The following is a 24314-nucleotide window of genomic DNA, read 5'->3' on the forward strand; positions in this document are numbered from 1 at the left end:
CCTTGTATTGGTTTATTATTGTCACTTGTACCGAGATACAATGAAAAACTTGTCTTGCATACTGATCGTACAGGTCAATTCATCACACAGTGCAGTTACATTGATTTAGTACAGAGTGCATTGATGTAGTTCAGGTAAAATAACACACAAAATAGATTGGAGTCAAACTTTGTAGGTATATGTATTGAGTTCAGATGGGACTTTGCTACATGTGGAATAACAACAATGAACCACAGTTCACCTCATATTTGTTTCTGCCTTGTGTAAAGCAACAACATCAAGCATCTATAGACGTCTCCATATCAACTTCCAAAGAGGCAGCTGAGTGATTTGTGCATATTAATAGAAATCGTGAAGCAAGTGTTACAAGATTACTGCAGCTTCATAATGAACCATCATTTGGCTCACTACATATTTAAATACTATAGAGCTTAGTACTCTGCTTCTGATTTTACTCTAGATAGATCATAATTTTTTCAAGATGGTCCTTGGTATAATCTAACTTTAAAAGTAGAAAAGTAATAATTAGAGCAGAAGGCAATGGTTTGAGGAAGAACAAATAATTTTGAATTATTGAAAGTATTGGTCATCAGATGAGTGAGCATGTGCAATGCTCAAGAAATGGACCATGGTGAAATACTCCAAATCTACAGTTCAAAAGGTTATTTATATCAGAAAGTGTCAGAAATGTCCAGGTAGATCAAGTAATCACAGCAAGAGACACATTTGAAGGCACTGAAGTAATGTATAATGATGAATTGATTTCTAACACCAACCTAGAGATCAGTGCTCTTGAGACACAGACTGACAAAGGAAGCCATTTAAGAGTCGATCTGCAATGACGTATCATTTGTTGAAAAGTGCTTATTTTTCTTCAAAGGAAAAGCAGTGCGGTGTATTGTAGGTAAAGGTCATGTGGCCAGCATCATCTGCTGTATATATTTATAGCACCACATGTTGAGAATTCCTTTGTGTTAAAATTGAATAAAGCAAGCACACTTGTTTGAAGCTTCTGTAATCATTATTGTAGTAGAACTTACTATAACTCCCCCAGAATTCAAGGTCCACCTTAGGATAGACTACCTTTTACTGTACCTGATGCTTATCAAAATTGCCTCCATTTGTTTCTTTATTAAGTAAGAGAGTTTGATAAATTGCAATAAACATTCACATTCTTGATGTCCCAAAGCTTTGCAATGAGTAGCTTGCTTTTGGCTAAAAGAGAAGTTACTACAGAAAATGATTGGAAATTTGAGATGGTGTACAGAATTCTAAAAAGATAAAGCAAGTTGGGCAGCATTCATGAAGAGAAAAACAAAAACTTGTGTTTTCTACATATGCTGCCCGATCTGAAATTACTTTTAGAAGTAAATTCTATTATGAAGGCAAATGTGGCACCCAATTTTCCACACAGCAAGGTAGGACAAATGGCAATAACTTGTTGATAATTGTTGAATGTTGACTAGGATAGTGACTGGTTGTGTTTTGACAAGAGCTGTGAATTATTGTCTACTTGAAGGTTTTTTTTAATGGATTTGCAAAGATGGCACTTCAATTTTCTGAATTGTGTGCAAATATTTTTTTTCATTTGTATTTCTTTATCTTTGCACTGCTTTTATTTAAAATTTATTATAAAAAGTTTTGCAGCATTTTAATCTTTCTGAACAAGTTGTATCTTTATTTGCCAAAGGTCCTGAGTGCTAATGACCAAATTACTTTCATGCTGCTTTTTCACTCCTACCCATTCCATTCTTGGTAAACATACCAAAACGTGTTGTACTTGGAGTAGAATGAACTGGAAGCCAGTGGAGGATATTATCAGATGAATCACTGGCAATATTGTGACCAGTCTGAATTTTGGTTAATTTCCTGTCTGGCTCAACAGATTCAATGTTTTTATTTTGCTTATTTGCTTTTCTGGTCAGTGATTCAAAAATGTCATCAGACCGAGAAGTCCCCTAGTATGTTTATAATAAGTATGTAAATAAGTATGTATTTAAACCAGGAAGTGTGACTTTTCACCAATTTCAGGATGATTGGGAGAGAAAAAAAAGAGACAAGTTGCACATCTTAAAGAAGAACAACATTGCTAATCACCCCCCTTCTCCCCCCCCCCCCCCCCCCCCCCCTTCCTCTTCACACTGTGGAATTGTATTCTTGGTTTCCATCAGATGGAAAAGAGAAAAGATTGGGTGACTTGTGATCCAAGATATCTAAGGAAGAGTTGGTGTATGTTAAGTTAATAAAATTTTACATTGTTTTCATTGACTGGTAATGAAAAGCAGTTAGATTGGTAAGATAACAGTTGTCATCTTTACCTCTAATATTAACAATAATAGAACAGAAAACCACAAGGCTGGAACTGAGCCAGCCAGGCCAGCAGCAGGTCCCACAAGACTTATAGCACTGTGGCAATTCATGAACCAGAGCCTGATACAGGGCAATTTGTGAAACCAAGAGTTGGAACCATTTATATCATCTGAGACTTCTGGTGTAAATTAGAACTTTAGCAGAACAATCAGCTGCATCACCTAGAGTGATTCTGAACTGGATATTTATCTGCCCTACATCCCATGATTTGCCTGTGATCTACTGTACATCAGCCGCTTTTCCCTGGGCATGCTGCCAGTGTGGCAGATTCTGGGATGAAGACTCATTCCTTCCCCCAACCCCACCCCCCCCCCCGCCTCCAAATGGTAAAGGAGTTTACAATGGCAGTGAAGTTGGAAAAATAATGAACTGATATAGAACCAAGTCTCATACTATTTGCAAAGCTGCAGAGTTGGGCACAATATCAGGCAAAAGTACACAAAGTTGAAACCAATTTAGTTTCAGTTTATTGACCATTTGTAAAAAGAAAGCCCTTGTACATCTCCCATTTATGAATTTTGCTATTCTCCTCTTAGCTGGTCCCTTGGAATAAAGGATGACTTGCTTCCCCTCTGGCATTGTGATTTGAGGTAGCTAATGTGGGGACTGCATGCTCAAGAGCACAAGGAAATGAGAGCAAGAATAGGCCACCAGACCCCTTAAGCTTTCCCCACCATTCAATATGATCATGGCTGATCTATGCTAATGTCACCTTATGGGGCAGAAGATTCCAGACATTCACTACTCTGAGAAGATATTTTCATGTACTTCAGTTTTAAATGACTGTGGCCCTTTATCTTGTAACTATGCCCCCTTGTTCATGACTGTTCCACGGATGGGGCAGGAGGTGACTGACAGGGAAGACAAGTGGATAGTTTGTGAGGTGATGTACTCCACTGCTTGCGCAAGGCTTCTGTGTGCTCCTGATCATGGCTTCAAAGATCTCCATACCACCCAAGTACTCCTCCACTTTGAGAGGTCATGGGCCAGAAGTTTCACTGTTTGTGGATGTTAGCTGACAAATTCTACTTTTACAGTCTTAAGACTTCACACAAGGGAATTTGAACGTCTCTTTGCCTCTACAGATGCTGCTTGACTCGCTGAGTTCTTCTTGCAGTTTATTTTTTTCTTCCAGATTTCAGCGAATGCAGTCTCTTGCGTCTCCATTTCAGTGGCAACTCTGGATGATTTAAAGCACACTCAGTGGTGTGTGCTTTATATTTCAGTTTACCTCCTCTTTAACTGTCCAGGGTACAAGCTGTTAATGATTAAGAACCTTCTGATAATGTGGATGATTCAAGAGCAGGTGGGAGCAGTATAAGATGCAGTGAAGATCACTGTGGTCTGTTGGTGGATGAATGGACAGATTCATGTGACTGAGAAAGAACGAATGAGTCAGAACTCTGTCTCTGAAGGAATGCTGCTCGCTGAAAGATTCCATTGGGGTTGAATAACTTGGGGGAGGGCAGACTGCTTGTCTAGGGTCTCGGCCATTTCCTGTTGGTGTGGATTTGCTGGATGATGCTGTTACTGCACTGATTCATGATCTCCAATTACAGAAGTTGTGGGAGGGCAATATTAGAACTGCTGCTGTCCCACCTAAAATAGAGTTAACGTGGGAAAAGGCAAGCTTCTGAACAGTGGGTTAGAGAGAAGAATTAGGATGTGGTCAAGCAGGAACGTATGGTTGATCAATTGCCCTGGGTCATCATAAATGGCATGCAGCCAGATTTTATGAAATGTAGCTGAAGGAACAAGAACCTATATAGTGAAACTGAACACAACTCGATGCAAGGGAGTGTTATTTCTTGCATTGTTACATTTGATGTGTATGCAGAAGCAAATGCACCATTTGAGAACTAATAGTTTGCCTGTTGAAAAGTATTAATTTCCTTAAAGCATTTAAGCTCCTTTCCATTTCTGTTAATGAAAAGTATACTAGTTATGTATTCTTTCTTTATTTTATATATAAAAAAACTTGCACCTTTTCATGCACAGCAAATTGAACTTTTTGTTTATCCATGTTATTACTTTATTAGTGAAGCAGTGTGAAATCATTGAATTTGCTCTGTTTTTATGATTACTGATTATCCTGAAACTAAACTATTCAAGTGGGTACTTCAGTCAGAAGTGTTTGCTCTTTACATCAAAGAAGAGTTCCATCTGAAAGTTTCTTCACCTTGATGAAAGTAACAAGTAAAAAGATGGCTGTTCACATTGGGTTCTTGTGAAACTGCAACTGATGATCAGGCTGGCACTATACTTCATAAATTCATATGTATATTTATTGCTCTTCTCAGCCTTGCGTTCTACATTGCCAAAATCCTATTAATGGGATATTTTGATCTGAAATTTGTATTAATTTTGATAGCAACAGAAGATTTTAAAAAGCAATAAAATACACTAAAAGAAAGAAAGCTACAAGTCTGAAAAAATGTGACTGGAAAGTACAAACATTAATCACCATTTGAAGAATCAAAACATTGGTTGTTTCAGGTAGTTTTTGGTTCATCCTCACCAACATTGGTTCATGATTGTCACATGTACTGAAATACAGTGGGGGAGAAAAGATATGTACTTTGAGGTAGTACTAGGGAAAAGAGGTAACAATGCAGAATATAGTATTACAGTTACAGAGAGAGTGCAGTGCAAGTAGACAATAAGGTGCAAGGGATTGTGAGGTCAAGAGTTCATCTTCAATGTCCAAGAGGTCAGTTCAAGAGACTTATGACTGTGGGATAGAAACTGTCCTGGAGCCTGGTGGTGTGTGTTTTCAAGCTTTTGTATCTTCTGCCTGATACAAGAGGAGGAGAAGAGAGAATGTCCAGGTGGAAGAGGTCTTACAAAGCAACAAGAAGTGTAGACAGTCCATGGAAAGGAAGCTGGTTTTTGTGATAGACTGAGCTGTGCCCACAACTCTCTACGATTTCTTACAGTCTTGGGCAGAGCAGTTGCAATACCAAGCTGTGATGCATCCGGATAAAATACTTTCAATGGTGTATCTATAAAAATTGGTGATGGTCACCGGAGATGTGCTGAATTTCCTTAGCCTTATAAGGAAGTTGAGGCAATGGTGTACTTTCTTGACCATAGCGTGTACAACCATCTCCAAGCTATTGGTGATGTTTACACCTAGGAACTTGAAGGTCTCAACCATCTCCCCCTCAGCACCATTGATACATATAAGGACATGTGCTCCGTACCCCTTTCTGACGTCAGCAGCTCTTTTGCTTACATTGAAGGAAAGGTGGTGGTTGTTCTGACACCATACTACTAGGCTCTTTATCTCCTTCCTGTACTCTGTCTCGTCATTATGAGATCTGGCCCACTACGGTGGTGTCATCTGCAAACTTGTAGATGGAGTTAGAGCAAAATCTGGCCTTACAGTTATCAGTGTACAGGGACTAAAGTAAGTAAGGGGCTGAGGTCACAGCCTTGCAGGGCACCAGAGTTGAGAACAATCGTGGCAGAGGTGTTGCTGCTTATCCTTGTTGATTGTAGTCTGTTGGTCAGGAAGTCAAGGACCCAGTTGCAAAGGCAGGTGCTGAGTCCTAGGTCAAGGAGTTTGGAGATGAACTTGATAGTCAATAAATAGGAGTCTGCCATAGGTTCTCCAGATGCTCCAGAGATGAATGCAGAGTTAGGGAGATGATGTCCACCATGGACCTGTTTCGGCGGTAGGTGACTTTCAGTGGATCAAAGTTGTTTTGGAGGCTGCAGTTGATGTGTGCCATGACTAGCCTCTCGAAGCACTTCATGATGGATGTCCGAGCCACCAGGCAGTAGTCATTAAGGTATGTTACCTTATTTTACTTTGACACCAGGATGATAGTGGTCTTAAAGCAGTTGGGAACCTCTGAGGTAGGCAAAGGTTAAAAATGTCTGCAAATACTCCTGCCAGCTGATCTTTGCAGGAACTAAGGACGTGGCCAGGGAGACACTTTCTGCAGGTTCACTCTCTGAAAGGCTGATCTGACCTCTGCAACGTTGACAGAGGGTACAAGTGCATTGGAGGATGTCAGGGCGGGTGGTGTCATTCCATTGCATCACAATTCAAAATGTGCATAGAATCCATTGAGCTCATTGGGAAGGGATGCATGTTTTAATCAGTAAATGTTAGCAAGCCTGTTGTGTATTTCCAAGTTTTCTTTTGTTCAATTTTGCTTAATTCTTTAGAATTTAGAAATTTCTGTTTAACAGAAACAAGTTGGTAGTAATTTTTGTGTGTTGCTCCCAGTTGTTAGCATCAGCTGGTACAGTATATGCGAGTGGAAGTGTGGGGATTAAAGTTTTGCTAAAATTGGAAAATTACCTTCAAGTACCTGCTTTAGAGTTTAGTTCCTAAATTAAATCCTTTAATAAGTCTGAGCCACAAATTTGATGATTTTTGTCTGGATTTGAGGGGTCAGGAAGGAAGGGAAAAATTGCTGTTTGAGTATTGCTTATGTTGACCAGCAGGTACAGAGGGGCTTCCTTGTATCTCACCTCCGCTCCCCTCTCGACAAACTCCCAACTAATTAGAGTTAACTCTTTAATTCCCTCCCTACAATCTTACCCTTGAGCTCACCCTCCCTACTCACTGCGCTTTCTGCAGTCTACCAACAAAAGTCTTACTAAATGGCAGTCTGCCAGCCTCTCATTCTGCTGACTGGGAAACAGGAAAAATATGTTCAATGAATCCTGCAGTTAAATTCTGCAGGACTTCCAGATTTCCTGAATGCTACAACCCTCACTCTCAAGTGCCCTTGCACATCTTTTTTTGTTAAAGTGACTCCTGTAAATGTTGTCCTCATGATGGGTATAATGAGAAAAAGGTGAAAAGCAGCCATGGTGGATTTTCTTTTGGGGTTGAGAGGTGGTGGACTGAGACTTTGGAGGAAGCGTGTGGTTAACAGTTTGTTGCATAGACTGATGCTTCCTCTTTCCAGTTAGGCATGGTTCTTTTAAGATTAAGGAAATTGGACCAATGTGGCTGATGAGGACTTGTGGATGTGAAGGAGCTGCGGTATTCATTAGAAGGGTTGGGGTAAATGGAGTAGATAATTCAGGGTTTTTTTTTGTTGTTTGTAGACATTAAAACATAAATTTATAGCCCATCAGTAGTTCTGCAGCCAATTAAGCAGCCACAATATAGGAAGTCATGAGACTCAAGTGCAGGTCAGCTGACATTATATAGTTGTAGGCTTGCATCCAGTGAAGGGGTATGCAGTAACATTGTTTTAGTGATTCAGTGGAACTTCTGTACACTTCTTTTGTTCACAATGAAAACCTTACCACTGTCACATTGGAAGAGGTTAAAATCTTGCCGGGCAACCAGTTGTAAATGAATTTTCTTGGACACTTGGATATTGCACCAACTGGCTTTGGATTTATTGCCATAAATAAAATGTTGGAAATACTCAGCAGATCAGCCAGTATCTGTGGAAAGTGAAACTATTGAGATCATTAACTTTGTTTCTTTCTACACAGATGCTGCCTGATTTAATGAGTGGTTCCAGTTTTCATTTTGATTTTATTTCACACTTCCAGAACCTAAAGGGTCTTTTTTGTTTCGTTTTTTCACGTAGAGGTTTTTTGATTTAGATTTTACTTTGAAGTCAAAATGCTAACTCTAGTTCATGTCTATAATTAATTTGTAAAGGTAGTATCAGTATAATCATATACAAGATTTTGTATGGCACTTGCTCTTAAAGTTAGTGGTCATAAGTTATGTACTACATATTCCAAACTGTAAATGACCAATATCTTTGGAAATCTATGTGGGTCCAAGCCATACCTGTAACTACTGCAATACATGGAACTGTCCTGGTTTCAGTCCTACTCAGACCCTCTCCACTACTTTCTTACCCGCTCCCCCCCCCCAAAACTTTGACACTATTCCCATACAGTATGCCCATGTTAGTCCTGTGTCCATCTGTGCCTTTCCTATCTAAATACTTCACCATTAAATGTAATTGTGTCTGCCTTCATTACCTCTTCTGGCAGCTGTTCCAGATATTTGCCATCTTCTGTGTGGAAAAACTTACCCCTCTGATCTTCAAATTTTTTCCCACTAGTTCTAGACTCCCCTGCTTTGAGGAGAAAGGTTCTCTCTACCCTATCTATGCACTTTAGCCTCTAATATTCCTGTGAGAATGAAACCAGCCTATCCAATCTCTCGTAAGTACAGTCCTCCATTCCAGGCAACGTCCTGGTGAATCTCCTGCACTCACTCTTTTGCTACCACATACTGTAGTGTGGCTACCAGAACTATAGACGATACTTAAATGCTGGCTAACCAGTGTTTTGCACAACTGCAACAAATCTTGTACTTGATGCCTCAGCCTATAAAGGCAAGCATAGCAAATGCTTTTTTCACTACCCTTATCCATCTGTGTCGCCACTTTCAGGGAGCTATGGACTTGCACCCTAGAGTGTCTCTATACATCAATGCTCCTAACAGCCCTGACATTTACTCTCTATACCTTACCAGAAATTGACCTCCCACTCACATTTGTCTGAATTAAATTCCAACAGTCCGCTCTCCATCGAATTTGCCAGCTGATCTATGTCCCTCTGTATCCTTGGACAACCCCTTTCACTATCTATGACGCCATTAATTTTTGTGTCATCTGCAAATTTACTAATCATGCCTCCTACTGATAACGGCCCCAGGCATATCAGAGCTTATGAGATGTTATCCATTTATCTTGACGGTAGATTTCCCTTGCCATTATTGGGGCTTTCAACCACATCTGTTCCATTTCCTATACTTATGTTTTATCATCACCACCAGCAGTCCACTGCCCCAGAGTAAGGATAAGGTTTCCCTTTATCCCCATCTGGCACCCCACCAGTCTCCACATTCAACAAATCATCTCCAATAATTTTCATCTTCTGTATAGTGACACCAACAAACGTATTTTCCCTTTTCCTTTTTCAGTATTTCTGTATGAATCCCTGGTTCACCCTTCCATCTCCACCAACTCCCAATGAACTTCTCATGGTACCTTTGCATGCAAGTTCAGCAAACCCAATATCTGTGCCTGAATTATCAGTTACCCGTTGCCTCAATTTTCTAGCCCTCTCTAATTTTGACATCTGCCTTTTGGCTCTTGCACTGTTCCAACAAAGCTTAGCATAAGCTCGAGGAACAGCATTTCTCTTCAGATGGGGCATGTTAGTCCTCAGGACCTCAAAAATTGAATTTGGCAATCCATAACCAAGTTTCCTAGCCTGGCCAGATCTGATGAAAGCTGACGTAAACTATAACATTAACTCCATTTCTCTCTCTCCACAGATGCTGATGCACCTAAGTATTTCCAATAATGTTTTATTATTTGTTGTTTTCTCTCACTTTTAGCTCCTTAGATTTGTATTCCTGGGTAGATCAGTTGCAGTTAGCAAGCCCTCAGCACACTGAGAGCCAACGCTATCACCACCACCATTCCGTCTCTCTGGGCCTCCAGCTTATCATGGACATTTCCCTTTTCACTCCAACCTTCCTAACTTAAAATGTATTTGATCTGCTAGCTCTGAAAGGTTATTGTGTGAAGCGTTAGCAATTTGTTGCCTGATTAACTGAGTATTTCCAGTATATTCTCTTTTTAGATTTCTGGCACCTACAATTCTTTGCTCTTGAGTGAATGTTAGAAGCCAAGTTGCAAGAGGAAGAGCTCAAATTGGGGAACAATTGCTTTGCTTTGTTTGGCTTGATGTCGCCACTTCTCCATATTGCATATTCTCCATCCTTTTTATCTTGAGCATGGCCCCAATTCAGAGCTTGTAAATGCAGTAAAGCTGCAGATACTTGCAGGCTGCTAATGCAGGAAAACCACTTCGTGATCTTGCTAATCTCCCTGAAAACTGTGAATAATGACTGAGCACAGTAGCTAAGTATTGGAGCAGGCAAATACTCTTGTATAGCCTCACCTGTAAAATGTTGCATGAGTGAAGTAGCAGCATAGGGCATGGGATAGCTACAGTACATTGGACTGGGATATTTTTAGCCATTAAAGAAAAGTGGCTGAGGAAAAGACAGGAATGTTCTAGGGTGCAGGTGCTATAAGTGGGATAGAGGTGGAAGAGAGGGAGTTGCATTTCTGATTAAGGAGAATGTTACAGTAGCAGTCCAAGATGAAATTACTGAGGGATCAAGTGAGGCTCTATGGGTGAAGCTGAGAAGTAAGAAGGGAATGGTCACCTTATTGGGATTGTACTAAAGGCCCCCTAATAGACAAAGGGAATTAAAGGAACAAATATGCAAGGAGATTGCAGAAAATTGCAAGAATAATAGGGATGTCATAGTAGGGGACTTCCACTTTCCTAATATAAACTGGGACTGCCATAGCACTAAAGACTGAAATTCCATCCACCCCATCTGTTAAGTGTGTTCAGGAAAGTTTCCTTGGGCAGCATGTAGAAGGTCCTACTAGGGAGAGGGCAAAGCTTGACCTACTCTTGGGGAAGTAGGGCAGGACAAGTGGCTAAGGTGTCAGTGGGGGAGCACCTTGGGACCAATGACCATAGTTCTAATAGTTATGGAGTTAATATCAATGATTTGGATGAGAATGTACGAGGCATGGTTAGTAAGTTCGCAGATGACACCCAAAATAGCTGGTGTTATAGACAGTGAAGATGGTTATCAGGATTTGCACACTGGCCTTCAATCAGGATAATGAGTATAGAAGTTGGGATGTTGTGTTGCAGTTGCAAAAGACATTGGTGAAGCCACATTTGGAATACTCTGTTCAGTTTTGGTCACCCTGCTATAGGAAAGATGCCATTAAGCTGGAAAGAGTGCGGAGGAGATTTATGAGGATGTTGCCAGGACTCGAAGGACTGAGTTATGAGAGAGGTTGGGACTTTGTTCATTGGAGTACAGGAGAATGAGGGGTGACCTTAAAATCATGAGGGGCATAGATAAGGTCAATGTCCACATTCTTTTTCCCAGGCTTGGGGAAATCAAGAACTTGAGGGCATAGGTTTAAGATGAGAGGAGTGAGATTTAATAGGAACTTGAGAGGCAACTTTTTAAACCCAGAGGGTGGTCAGTATATTGGAATGAGCTGCCTGGTGAAGTGGTAGAGGCGGGTACATTTAAAAGACATTTGGACAGGTACATCAATAGGAAATGTTTGGAGGGATATGGGCAAATGGGACCAGCTTAGATAGGAATCTTGGTTAGCATGGACCATTTGGTCCATAGAGTCCATTTCCGTGGTGTATGATTCTGAGATGGGTGTCATCCGAATAATGCAAGAGGAAAGCAGAGGAAGTTTGAAGGGGCAAAGCACTAGCGAGCTACGTCACAAACAGCAACTCCCATGATGTTAGGCACAATGAAGCTTGTTCAGGAATTGCAAAATATCCTTATTTGACAAAAAATATTTGGGAGTAAGGCCACATACTCCATCTCATTTATACTGATGCAGTATTAAAATTTTAGACATCTGCCAGCAAAGCTTTGGTTTGCAGTAAGTCCTTTCTCCATAATGTCCAGAAGAGAGATTTTAGCTTAAAGGTTTGAAAGTATATGAGAAAAGATGGTAACCTGGTTGTGAGTGGGAATCTATCTGTAAATGGGCAAGAATTTGAGAGTAAAAGTTCAGTCCTGCAGGTACCTCTAAAATTAATCAAACATGGAAAGCTGTTACTTTAACACTTAATGCTTGACCAAATTTAAAATTGAATTGAATAATTAAACAAGTGAGAAACCTAACTGCAGTAGAACACTGATAATTCACTATCCAACCGTTCAGAAATTCCAATAGTTCAACATCTGGCTCACCAGGTGATATTTGCCACCTTTGTTGTCCACTTGCTGGGGTCTCAGTTCCTACAGTCCACCTGAACCTTACTGGGTTCACTGAAGTGTTACTGTGTTACATCTTTTTTTAAGAGAAAGTGAATTAAGTGTGTTGGACCATTAATAGATTTAAAATCTGATGGTCCTGAAAATCTGCTAGTCTCAGACCAGTGCAGTCCTGAGTGTACCAGATTTATTTAAGTTATAACTTAAATACAGTAAAATTCCATATATCTTGGGGACAGAAATAGATGAGTGCAAGGGAGTGTGGCCAACAGAACTAGGCAAGTTTAAAGGGAGCACAGGAACCAGGGCCCTGGCAAATGGTTGAGCCAGGTGCTGAACCATCAGGATTTCTGAATAGTTGGATTGCAGAATATTGGAGTTTTATGGTTTTCGTTTTCAAAAGCAAAACACTAATTTGTTAGGGGGAGTAATAGGATAATTAGGTGCACCAAAAAAGTGCCCAAAAGAAATCAAAATTAAACTTGCCTGATGCAAAATTTAATGCTAATATTTAATAGTGAAAATGTACAAATTGAAAGAAAACTTGCCTGATGCAAAATTTAATGCTAATATTTAATAGTGAAAATGTACAAATTGAAAGAAGCAGGTGGGGACTGCAGAATATCCTGGGTCAATAGATCTTGAGGAAAAAGTCTGTCTTAAGTCATTACACTTTGGCCATTGGGTTGGAGTGTAGTTTAGAAAAGCTGACACATGAGGGTGAGGTAGGAATATCTGGAAATTTTAATCTAGATCTCAGTCGCACAACATTGAGGGAAATGGGTGCATGCAATGAGTTGTGACTGATAAGATAAACAGTTTAGTGAGGAATGGTATAGAATTTGTTCCTGTCCAATAGGCAGGATGTACTTGTGACGAAGGGGATAAGATAACTGCAGGAATGTAACCACTGCATCAAGATATAGGACAAAATTGCCTAAACTTTGCCTGTATTACCAAAAGTTGATGCAGTTTTAAGGGTGACATAATTGTAACAGATTTAAGTATGTAATTGGGTAATACTTTTGATCAGCTGGGAAAATCCTGAATAAGGAAGCGCACTTTTAAAGACCGCAACCTTTCGGGTGTGAGATCAGGAAGGACTCTTTCACAGAAAGGGTAGCAGGAATCTGGAGTTTTTTTGTTTTGAAAGGCTGTGGATGCAGTTCAATTAACAAGTTTATTGGCCAAGGTTGTCATGGGATTGGGGCTAAAGACAAAAGAAATTTGTGTTATTGAATAGAACATTGTTTAACTGGTTGAGAACCGGTTTGAGGGGGTGAATGGAGTTCCACTTCTAACAAACAGAGGAGAAGGCTGAGAAAGTATTTATAACATAGCCCTATCATGGCACAATTAAATCCCCCAAAGTTGGGGTTGAAATAATGAGGATGCCGTAGTTTATATCTGTTGATAACAGCTCCTGTGCTGAAATCCTCATCTGTTTTGAATGACTCACAACTTGGCAAATGCGAGGCAGATATTGCCCATATTCCTAGTCAGTGTGTAGATTAAGTTAGTGGGATAAATGTTTGGCATGAAAGGTTGTGCTTCAGAGATGAATCAGGAACCTTATTTCGACTCCATTCTTTGAATGTTGGATACAGAAATTGTTTTATGTGCATAGTTATTTTATTGAATCCAAAACTACCCAATGACCAGTCCTCTTCAAAACAAAAATGGTAGGAGTTCAATGATGTCATAACTGTTTGTTCAAGGCAAACAACTGTAAGACCGTTTATCTCGTCTTGCCTCCCATAATATGAGCATATAATATATACTATACCAAGATGCATTTCTTTGCAATCTGTCAGTAATTCAGACTTAGTTTTGGAATTCATCTTTCAGTTGTAAATTAAGTTGAACTAATTACTTACTTGACTACATGGTGTCTGAGGTGGCAGACTATTCAAGCTCACAGCTGAGGCCCATCTGTTCTGATTGATTACATACATATAAATTTGTAGCTCTGCTTGCTGCTAATGACCTGCAATTGGTTGTCCTCTTCCCAGTGTCCTTAAGTCTGCCGAACTATAAAGTAATTATTTTCTATATTTGTGCACAGGAAGGCAGGACTGTCCTTTAGCTTAGGCCATAGTGGTCTTGATTTGTACTAATTGACTCAAACAGTAACTGGGTGCCATTCTACACAAGATAATTAGTTTGAAAATATGGTTTATGGAGCACTATAGAGTACTGAGATAATGGAAATTTCTAGTGCTGTGCAATCTTTGAAGTTGTTGCTGCTTAAAATTATGCCCAAGTTTTTTTTTAATTTCCATTCAGTTTGCCCTGTCCAGGCAACCCAAAAAAGGTGCTGGTGATAACTTTGAGCTGCATCAAGCATTCCTTACTACCAATTGTTGTGATGACATCTTAATAACTGATGTTGTTGTTGAGCCTCTGAAAGTGTGATACTCTTTCAGTCATTCAGATCTTAAGCATTGGATTGCTGTTATCTGCACTTTTTATCAAACCTTTTTTTTTATTATCCAAGTTCACAAGTCTTCTGTTGTACTTGTGAGCCTGTGAGGAGAATTCAACATTTCGTGAGATATGAGCAAATTTTTTTTAAAGGGCAATTCTGATTTTTGTTTTGCAGTGTTTGAATTATCTAAGAATCAACTTAATATGAAAATTAACAAAAAAATTAATTCAAATTGTATCGTTCACTTATTTTAAACGGTAATGGGTTAAGTGAGGTTGACTGCCATGCATTTATTTGGCAGCTTTCATGTGCACTTCGGAATGTCCCGAAGGAATTTTCAGCTAATCCGTGTTTTGAAGTGCGGCCATTGTAGCAATGTAGAAACACAGCCGTGAAAAGCAAACTCCCCAGCACTGTAATAATGACCAAACTTGAAAATATTCACCTGCAAACAAAAATACCTACTTGTTTTCTGACTCTGAGGAGATGCCCAACTACAGCTTTAAATTACAGAATGTGGACATGTAAATGAGAACTTTGTAGTCAGTCTGGAATAGAAATTAAGAAACAAGCAGGGGTAGGCTATATGGTCCTTGCAGCCTGTTCCAAAATTCAGTAAGATACCTGACCCTATTCCTTGCCGGTCTATGTGCTTGCCAGATTCCTTGATGTTCAAAAAATCTGTCAGTCTTGTCTTGAATGTACTCTGAGCATCCGTAGTCATTGGAGTAGGGAATTTGCACATCTCGGTTTTAAATGACTGACTGACCCCCTTGTCCTGATTTTTATCTTGTGGTTCTGTGGAAGAAATAATGTGCTCATGCATGATCCTGACCTTCTACAATCAGCAGAAGATGCTTCCTCCAGCCCATGTAGATACTGTTCACTGAACTAGACGTCACTCAAATTATAATGTGCAGAAACATTTGGCTTAATGACTCTCACACTCACAGTATGATGCTGCCTTGTACCAATGAAGAATTCTACTAAGATAATTTATTTAGTAATGAAATATCATAACTTTTTAGACAAACATAACAGTCATTAGTTATGTAAGAGTATAAGAAATCGGAACAGGAGCAGGCCATCAGGCCCTTCAAGCCTGTCCTTCATTCAGATGCAGTTTCTAGCAGTCGGCATATCCCTTGACATCCAGAAATTTATTCATCTGTTTTGAATGAAATCCAGCTGAACCTCCACAGCCCTGTGGTAGTAAATAGCAACTGTTTTCCATGGTGAAGATTTTATTTTCTCATTTCTCTCCTTATTCCCCACTTGTATGTCTTCATTTTTATACAATAATATCTTCAATTTAACATTTAATACTGATCTGTATTTTCTAATTTATTATCTTTGTAAAGGTATACCTGAAGGCTCCCATGATACTTAATGGTGTCTGTGTAATCTGGAAGGGCTGGATTGATCTCCAGCGTCTTGATGGCATGGGCTGTCTGGAGTTTGATGACGAGCGTGCACAGGTAAGCACAGTAAAATTGACCACAGAATTCTTTAATTAGATTTTACAAATCTGTCATCTTTCAATCACATGTTTGAATGGCTTAATTTCTAAAACTGTTCTTAATAAAGAAACTTGTGGGCCCCAATGTTCATTTGGTGTAGAGGAAACAGTTTATAAATATGTTCACAGATTTTGAGTCCCTATTTGAAAAATGCCTTGCATTTGACTTCCAATTCTTACAGTTTGTGTCATGTGTATGACAATACATGCTGTTCCTCATAAAATTGGGAAACATGCATATCTAATTCTAAATGTAGTAACTTAAATGAATTTGGATTAAATGGAAGATGCTTTGAAAAGCATCCATTCTCTCAGCCTGGTCAAATGAACTTTTTTGTCTAGAGGGCTAAATAATCATGAGGCCTACAAAAATTGGGGTAACATTTAAATTTTCAAGCATATCATCAAAGGTGAAGCCACCCCTGGTAACATGACCTATGTTTTGGTCTAGTTAATCTCTTACTGAGAGGATGACATGTAAACTTGAGTTGTAGTGAATGTTTATCAAAAAATCATAGGAAGTCTTGGTGAGTTTGCTGAAACATGGTTGAATCTGAGAAGGTAATTGAGGAGCTGCAAAAGGAATTGGATAAAGCTTGTATCTAGATGGGGGGGAAAAAAGCAGGCTAAACTTAATATTAATCTAAGATATCACAAGAAAAAAAGAAAAATGGACAGTGTTGTTGCTGAATTCATTGATGCAGAAAGGGGTAAGGATGGAAAAAGAATCCTGATGGGTCTTAGCAGGATGGATATGGAAATGATGTATTTGAGAGAATCACAAACTGTTTTTCTAAACAAAAATAAGGGGTTGCCCCTTTAAGATGCGAGTTACTTTTTTTTTAAGTTCATGAGTCCTTGAAACTTGCCTCCAAAGGGCAGTGGAAGCAAAGAGGTGAAACGTTGCCAGGTTAGACAATAATGAGTTATAGTCAGATTGGACATGATTTTATTGACTGGCTCAAGGAGCCAAGTGGCATACTCCTCTTAAATCATACATTGATATATTCTGGGAGCAGCTATAATCTGCAGGATGTCTGTGTATATTTGTTAACTGTTGCTGGAACATCTTTCTCTGGCCCATAAACACCCAAGTTGGCATCTCATTAAATGAAGTAAAAAAAAAACTGCAGATGCTGGAAATCTGAAACGAGAACAGAAAATGCTAGAGAGACAGCAGGTCAGCCAGCATCTGTGAGAAGAAAGACCTAAAAGTCCAGTGTAAGACCATTCAACAGAACTTGCTAATTTTGAAACCATAAGTGAAAAGAGACTTGCAGAGGATTATATCCTTCATGACCTCTATGTCCCAAATGTTATGCAGCATAATTGTCATATAGGAAAAGCAGCAGTCAATTTGCACAGTTTGATAAATGGTAATATGATAACCAGTCTGCTTTCTCAAGTAGCAATGTTCTCAATCTCTGGTTGTGGACGCTAGATCACTGGAGGTATTTTAAGAGGAACTAGGTGAATTTTTGAAAGATCGGGTAATTGAGAGCTATGTGGAATTGGCACGGTGCAGCAACTAACCTCTGGTGCAGTCTGTATGGAGTTTGCACATTTTCCCTGTGGCTGTATGTGCTTTATTCAGGTGCTCTGATTTCCTCCCATGTTCCAGAGATGTTTGAGTTGGAATTTAGTTGGCTTGTAAATTGCCCCTAATGTATATAGGTGACTGCTTGAAGGGGGGAATGTGAGAATAAAATGAGATTGTTGTAGTAGTAGTGTAAATGGTCAGCACTGATTTGATGAGCCTGTTTCATGGTGTGTGACAGAGGAATAAAGGCCTTATGCAGAGCAGTCGTAGTCATATTGAATGGTGGAGCAGGCTGAAGGGGCCAGGTGGCCCAATTTTCTTGTGTTTTTGTATCGACAGATAATACCATGGCTGCAATGTGTACCATGTTTTAAAATAAAAATGCTCTGCAATTACTCAAATAGCACTAATGAAACCTGCAATCTCTACTCGCAAGAAGGTAGTACCTACACCACCTGCATGATCCTCTCCAAATCATGCACCATTCTTACTGGGAGTTATATCAACATACTTCCTTAGTCATTGTGTTTAAATGTTGGAATTCCACAAGGATTGCGGCAGTGCAAGAAGATGCCTTACTGCCACCTTCAGCAATAAATGCTGAACCCCCCCCCCCCCCCAGTGACACCCACATCTCAGAAATGTGTTTTTTAAAAATAACTATGAAATAGATTGCAGGGCATGGCTATTTTGTTCTTCTGTTTGATTAGCTTCTGGTGGGCAAGTAGCAGGGAGCACTCTATCTTTGTGGGCAGTTTTCTTTGGTCAGTGGCAAAATATCAACGAGTCTCATCAAAAGTTAGCACTTCTGACAATGTAACAAATATACACAGACATCCTGCAGATTATAGCTGCTCCTGGAATATGATTTAAGAGGAGTATGCCACTTGGCTCCTTGAGCCAGTCAATAAGATGATGTCCGATCTGACTCTTACCCCAACTCATTATTATCCCTGGCACTGAGCCTGGTTGTGTGGTGCAGAAGGGGGGTGGGGGGGTGGGGGAAAGAGTGATAATGATAGAGGGTTCCATTAGTAAGGACGGCAGACAGGAGATTCTTTGGACATGAAAGAGACTCCCAGATGGTCTGTTGCCTCCTGGGTACCAGGGTCAGGGACGTCTCGGATCGGGTCCACAGCATTCTGAAGTGGGGGGGAGGGGGGAGCGGTGAACAGCCACAGGTCATGGTACACATTGGTACCAATGACATAGGTAGGAAAAGAGATGAGGCCCTGAAGAGGGAATATAGGGAGCTAGATAGGAAGCTGAAAAGCAGGATCTCAAGGGTAGTAATCTCTGGATTGTTGCCTGTGCCAGTGAGGGTAAGAATGGGATAATTTGGCAGATGAATGCGTGGCTGAGGAGCTGGTGCAGGGGCAGGGCTTCTGATTTGTTGATCATTGGGATCTCTTGGGAAGGTACGACCTGTATAAAAGGGACTGCTTACACTTGAACTAGAGGGGGGCCAATATTCCTGTGAGCAGGTTTGCTAGAACTGTTGGAGGGGGTTTAAACTAGTTTGGCAGGGGGGTGGAAACCTGAGTGATAGGTCAGAGGTTGGTGCATTTAGTGTACAAGTAGATGCAAAGTGTAGAAAGACTGTGAGGAAGGATATGCATTTGCAAGGGCAAAATTGCAGTCAGTTGGATGGGCTGAAGTGTGTCTACTTTAATGCTAGAAGTATCAGGAACAAGGGTGATAAACCTGGAGCGTGGGTAAGTACATGGAATTATTACGTGGTGGCCGTTACAGACACTTGGCTGTTGCAAAGGCAGGAATGGCTGCTGGATATTTCGGGGTTTCAAAAAGGGCAGGGATGGAGGTAAAAGAAGTTGGGGAGTGGCTTTGCTGATCAGGGACAGTGTCACAGCTGTGGAAAGGGATGATATCCTAGAGGGATTGTCTACTGAGTCAGTGTGGGTGGAAGTCAGAAACAGGAAGGGAGCGATCACATTATTTGGGAGTATTCTACAGACCCCTACCCCCAAGTAGCAGCAGCGACACTGAGGAGCGGATTGGGAGGCAGATTTTGGAGAGGTGCAAAAATAACAGGGTTGTTCTCATAGGTGATTTTAACTTCCGTAATATTGATTGGCACCTCCTTAGTGTAAATAGGATAGATGGGGCGGAGTTTGTTAGGTGTGTACAGGAAGAATTCCTGACACAGCTTATGGATCAGCCAACTAGAGGAGAGGCCATTCTGGACTTGGTACGAGGAAATGAGCCTGATCAGGTTTCAGATCTTACGGTGGGAGAGCATGTTGGAGATAGTGACCATAACTTCTTGACCTTTACCATAGCCTTGGAGAGGGATAGGAGCAAACTATATGGGAAAGTATTTAACTGGGGGAAGGGGAATTATGATGCTACTAGGCAGGAACTTGGGAATGTAAATTGGGAACAGGTGTTCTTGGGGGAAGTGCACAGTGGAAATGTGGAGGTTGTTTAGAGATCACTTGCATGGGGCTCTGGATGGGTTTGTCCCATTGAGGCAGGATAAGGATGGTAGAGTGAGGGAACCGTGGTTGACGAGATGTATAATATCTTGTCAAGAGGAAGAAAGAAGCTTACCTAAGGTTTAGAAAGCATGGATCAGACAGGATTCTGGAGGGTTACAAGGTAGCCAGGAGAGAGCTTAAGAGTGGTCTTGGGAGAGCTAGAAGGGGGCATGAGAAGGCCTTGACGGGTAGGATTAAGGAAAACCTCAAGGTGTTCTACACATATGTGAAGAATACAAGGATGACTAGAGTGGGGGTAAGACTGATCAGGGACAAAAGAGGAAATGTGCCTGGTGTCGGAAGAGGGAAGGAGGTCCTTAATTAATACTTAGAGAGAGAGAGACCTTGACATTTGTATTTGGATGTGGACCCGAAGATCCGTCTGTTCCTCCACACTGTTAAGAGCCCTGCCATTAACCTTGTATTCTGCCTTCAAATTCGATCTCCTGAGTGTATCACTTCACACTTTTCCTGGTTGAACTCCACCTGCCACTTCTCAGCCCAGGTCTGCATTCTATCGATATCCTGTTGTAATCTACAGCAACCTTCTACACTATCCACAACATACCATATTTGACATACCAGTGAGAGAGACCTTGACATTTGTGAGGATGGTGTATGACAAGCTGATAAGCTAGGGCATGTCAACATGAGGATGTGCTGGAACTTTTGGGAAAACATTAGGATAGATAAGTCACCAGGCCGGACAGGATATATCCAAGGTTACTATGGGAAGAGAGGGAAGAGATTGCTGTGCCTTTGGTGATGATCTTTGCGTCCTCACTGGCCACAGGAGTAGTGCCAGGTAATTAGGGGGTAGCCAATGTTGTTCCTTCCTTTAAGAAAGGAAGTAGGGATAACTCTGGAAATTACAGACCAGTGGTGGGCAAATTACTGGAGAAGATTCTCAGACAAGATTTATGGGCATTTGAAGCGTAGGCTGGAAACATAGGGACAGTCAGCATGGCTTTGTGAGGGGCAGGTCATGCCTCACGAGCCTGATTGAATTCTTTGAGGATGTGACAAAGCACATTGATGAAGGTAGAGCAGTGGATGTGGCGTACATGGATTTTAGTAAGGCGTTTGATAGTTCCTCATGGAAGGCTCATTCAGAAAGTCAGGAGGCATGGGATTCAGGGAAACTTGGCTGTGTGGATTCAGAATTGGCTCGCTCATAGAAGATAGAGGGTGGTGGTAGATGAAACTTATTCTGCCTGGAGGTCAGTGACCAGTGGTATTCTGCAGGGATCTGTTCCGGGACCTCTGATCTTTGATTTTTATAAATGACTTGGATGAGGATGTGGAAGGGTGGGTTAGTAAGTTTGCTGATGATACAAAGGTTGATGGTGTTGTGGATAGTGTAGAAGGTTGCTGTAGATTACAACAGGATACTGATGAATGCAGACCTGGGCTGAGAAGTGGCAGTTCGACCAGGAAAAGTGAAGTGATACACTTTAGGAGATTGAATTTGAAGGCAGAATACAGGGTTAATGGCAGGGCTCTTAACAGTGTGGAAGAACAGAGGGATCTTTGGGTCCATGTCCAAAGATGCCTCAAGGTTGCCGCACAGGTCGATAGGGTTGTTAAGAAGGTGTATGGAGTGTTGGCCTTCATTAGTCGGAGTATTGAGTTCAGGAGCTGAGAGGTAATGTTGCAGCTCTATAGAACTCTGATTAGACCACACTTGGAGTATTGTGTTCAGTTCTGGTCACCTCATTATAGAAAGGATGTGGAAGCTTTAGAGGGGGTGCAGAAGAGATTTACCAGGATGCTGTCTGGATTGGAGAGCATGTCTTATGAGGATAGGCTGAGTGAGTTAGGGCTTTTCTCTGTGGAGAGGTAACTTGTTAGAGGTCTACAAGATGATAAGTGACATAGATTGAGTGGACAGACAGACTTTTTCCCAGGGTGAAAATGGCTAATGTGAAGGGGCATAATTTAAAGGTGATTGGAGGAAGGTATAAGGGTCAGATATAAGTTTGTCTACACAGAGTGGTGGGTGCGTGGAACACACTGCTGGCAGAGGTTGTGGGGGCAGATACATTAGGGATGTTTAAGAATCTCTTAGCCACATGAATGATAGAAAAATGGAGGGCTATGTGGGATGGAAGGGTTAGATAGATATTTAGAGCAGGATAAAATGTCGGCTTAACATCGTGGGCCAAAGGGCCTGTACTGTGCTGTAATGTTCTATGAAACACTCCATCTGTACTCTGAATGTCAACTTAGGATTTTTCTGCTCAAGTCTATGGTGTGGGACTTGAGCTCACAATTTTCTGCTTCAGATGAGTGCCATGCACTGAATTATAGTTGATATGGATAGAATCTCAAATTATAATGTGTTAGCGGAGGCATTGTCTCTAACTTTGGTTTGGGTTATGTATAATTTTGTATATTCAAGATGTCTATATGTTCTAAGATTATGTTGTTTCATTGATCTGTTGTTGAATTCCGTGGAATACCAGGACTAGGGTTTTGCCTTCAATTCCTTCATAATTCCACTTCAGACTCACTCAAGTTTTGTGAGGCTTTCACTAAAACTTTTGAGGACTTTGTAATTCCAAAAAAAGCACAAATCTACTTCGTGTGTTGCTGTTAGCTGCACCTAGATATCAGAAGCTATGTCCAGATGCCTAAAAGAGTGACATGGAAAACACCTTGGTGGGTTTTGTAATCTTGGATTTGAATTTGTTTTTTAAACAAAAAGGTTGTTTATAAAATATTTATTTATTGGTAAGTATCTGAGCCATACAAGCCAAGAAGGGCAATGTTTGATTCTCATTCTGTTGAATTAGGTAGGCAGAAGTGCTTCAACTTTCTCAGATGTTGAGTGAGAACAGAATTAGGCACCCTAGAGCACCCAGAAGGGTTTTCTGTGAAAGTTCATATCGTTCACACTCTGAAATACAGAAAAGTGCTCACCATGCATAAAACTATATCTTGAGAAAGAGCTGATGCTTTCAGAAATGTAAGGTTAAAAATTTTAATGCTGGGTCAGAATGGATAATTGTGTAGCCCAGTTTATAAGTATGTACGCTGGGAGTACTTAAATCCCAAATGTTACATATTCAATACTTGCCGAACCTTATTTACTCTTTAACGTGTATTGTACTAATTTTTAAAAATATCTTCCATTGTCTGGCAAAACATATGAAGTTGCTTATTATGGAACAGGTAATCATTCCGTCCAATGAGTCCATGCTGGCTCGCAACAGAGCAAGTTGCACTAAACCGATATATGCATAAGTTAGTAGCAGGGGCCATTAGTCCTTTGAGCTTGCCCCACTGTTTAATATGATCATGACTGATCTGTGCTGGCTTCAGCTCTTCTGTGCTATTTCTCCATATCCCCTCTGTTCCTCAATCTATCAAATAGTTATCTATCTCTCTTTTAAATACTTCTGTTGATCCAGCTTCCACCACCTGCTGGGGTAGAGCCACGCTCTGAGAAGAGATTTTAATCTACAGTACCTCCGTTTTAAGTGATTGGCCCTTTGCAATTCGAGCCCTTGTTTGAGACTCCCACTTGTGAAAATATCCCAACATCTACCCTGCAAAGCCCCTTTAGGAACTTTAGTAAGATTGAATAAAGTCACACCTCATTCTTAGTTTATGGAAACATCCCTTTTAATGCTTGTTTTAACTGTTGCTTGTTTCTTGCTTTCTCCCTTTGCATTATACTATCCTTCAACCCTGTTTCCACTTTGTAAAGTATTTTGACACCCTTTTAAATAAAAGGTTTTCTTTTGTCACTGATCATGTGCTGGTCCTTTGAAGTTGTAAGATGGCCTTAATATTACTCTTGACAACAAACGGGCCTGTGGATTATATCCTATGGCCACTAACATCACAATATTTTGAAGGGAATTTGGTATCTGCAACTTTTTATTTCATTATGGCAGCAGAATGTCCTGCAGTTTGTGGGTTTTCAGCAAATCAAGAATTCAGAAACTGCATTGTCTTTTTATTTGGCTTCTGTACTCTTGCTCTCAAAGAAAAATTGGGTGAACATTTATTGGAGTGATTGACTAAGAGCTTAAGGTGTAGTCCCTTCCAACATTGTCTCATAAATAATCAGGTGCAGCAGTTTCTTCCCTCTGGCAAAAAATGCACTTTCTTAGCATTTTAGAAACTCTTACTGACTATAACTAATGAGAAATTGTTGT

At 40.5% G+C, this 24314-nt stretch overlaps 1 protein-coding gene across 2 annotated transcripts in view; it reads left to right on the forward strand.

Annotated features, from left to right (window-relative positions):
* cbfb (core-binding factor subunit beta) overlaps positions 1–24314 on the forward strand; it is an 86829-nt gene that overhangs the window by 47492 nt on the left and 15023 nt on the right. For both annotated transcript variants that reach the window (XM_052028152.1, XM_052028153.1), the window contains exon 4: positions 15953–16069. In XM_052028152.1, coding sequence (XP_051884112.1) covers positions 15953–16069 — 117 coding nt within the window. The remainder of the gene's footprint in view (positions 1–15952; positions 16070–24314) is intronic.

Source organism: Pristis pectinata, chromosome 13, assembly GCF_009764475.1.
Source record: "Pristis pectinata isolate sPriPec2 chromosome 13, sPriPec2.1.pri, whole genome shotgun sequence".
Taxonomy (NCBI): Eukaryota; Metazoa; Chordata; class Chondrichthyes; order Rhinopristiformes; family Pristidae; genus Pristis; species Pristis pectinata.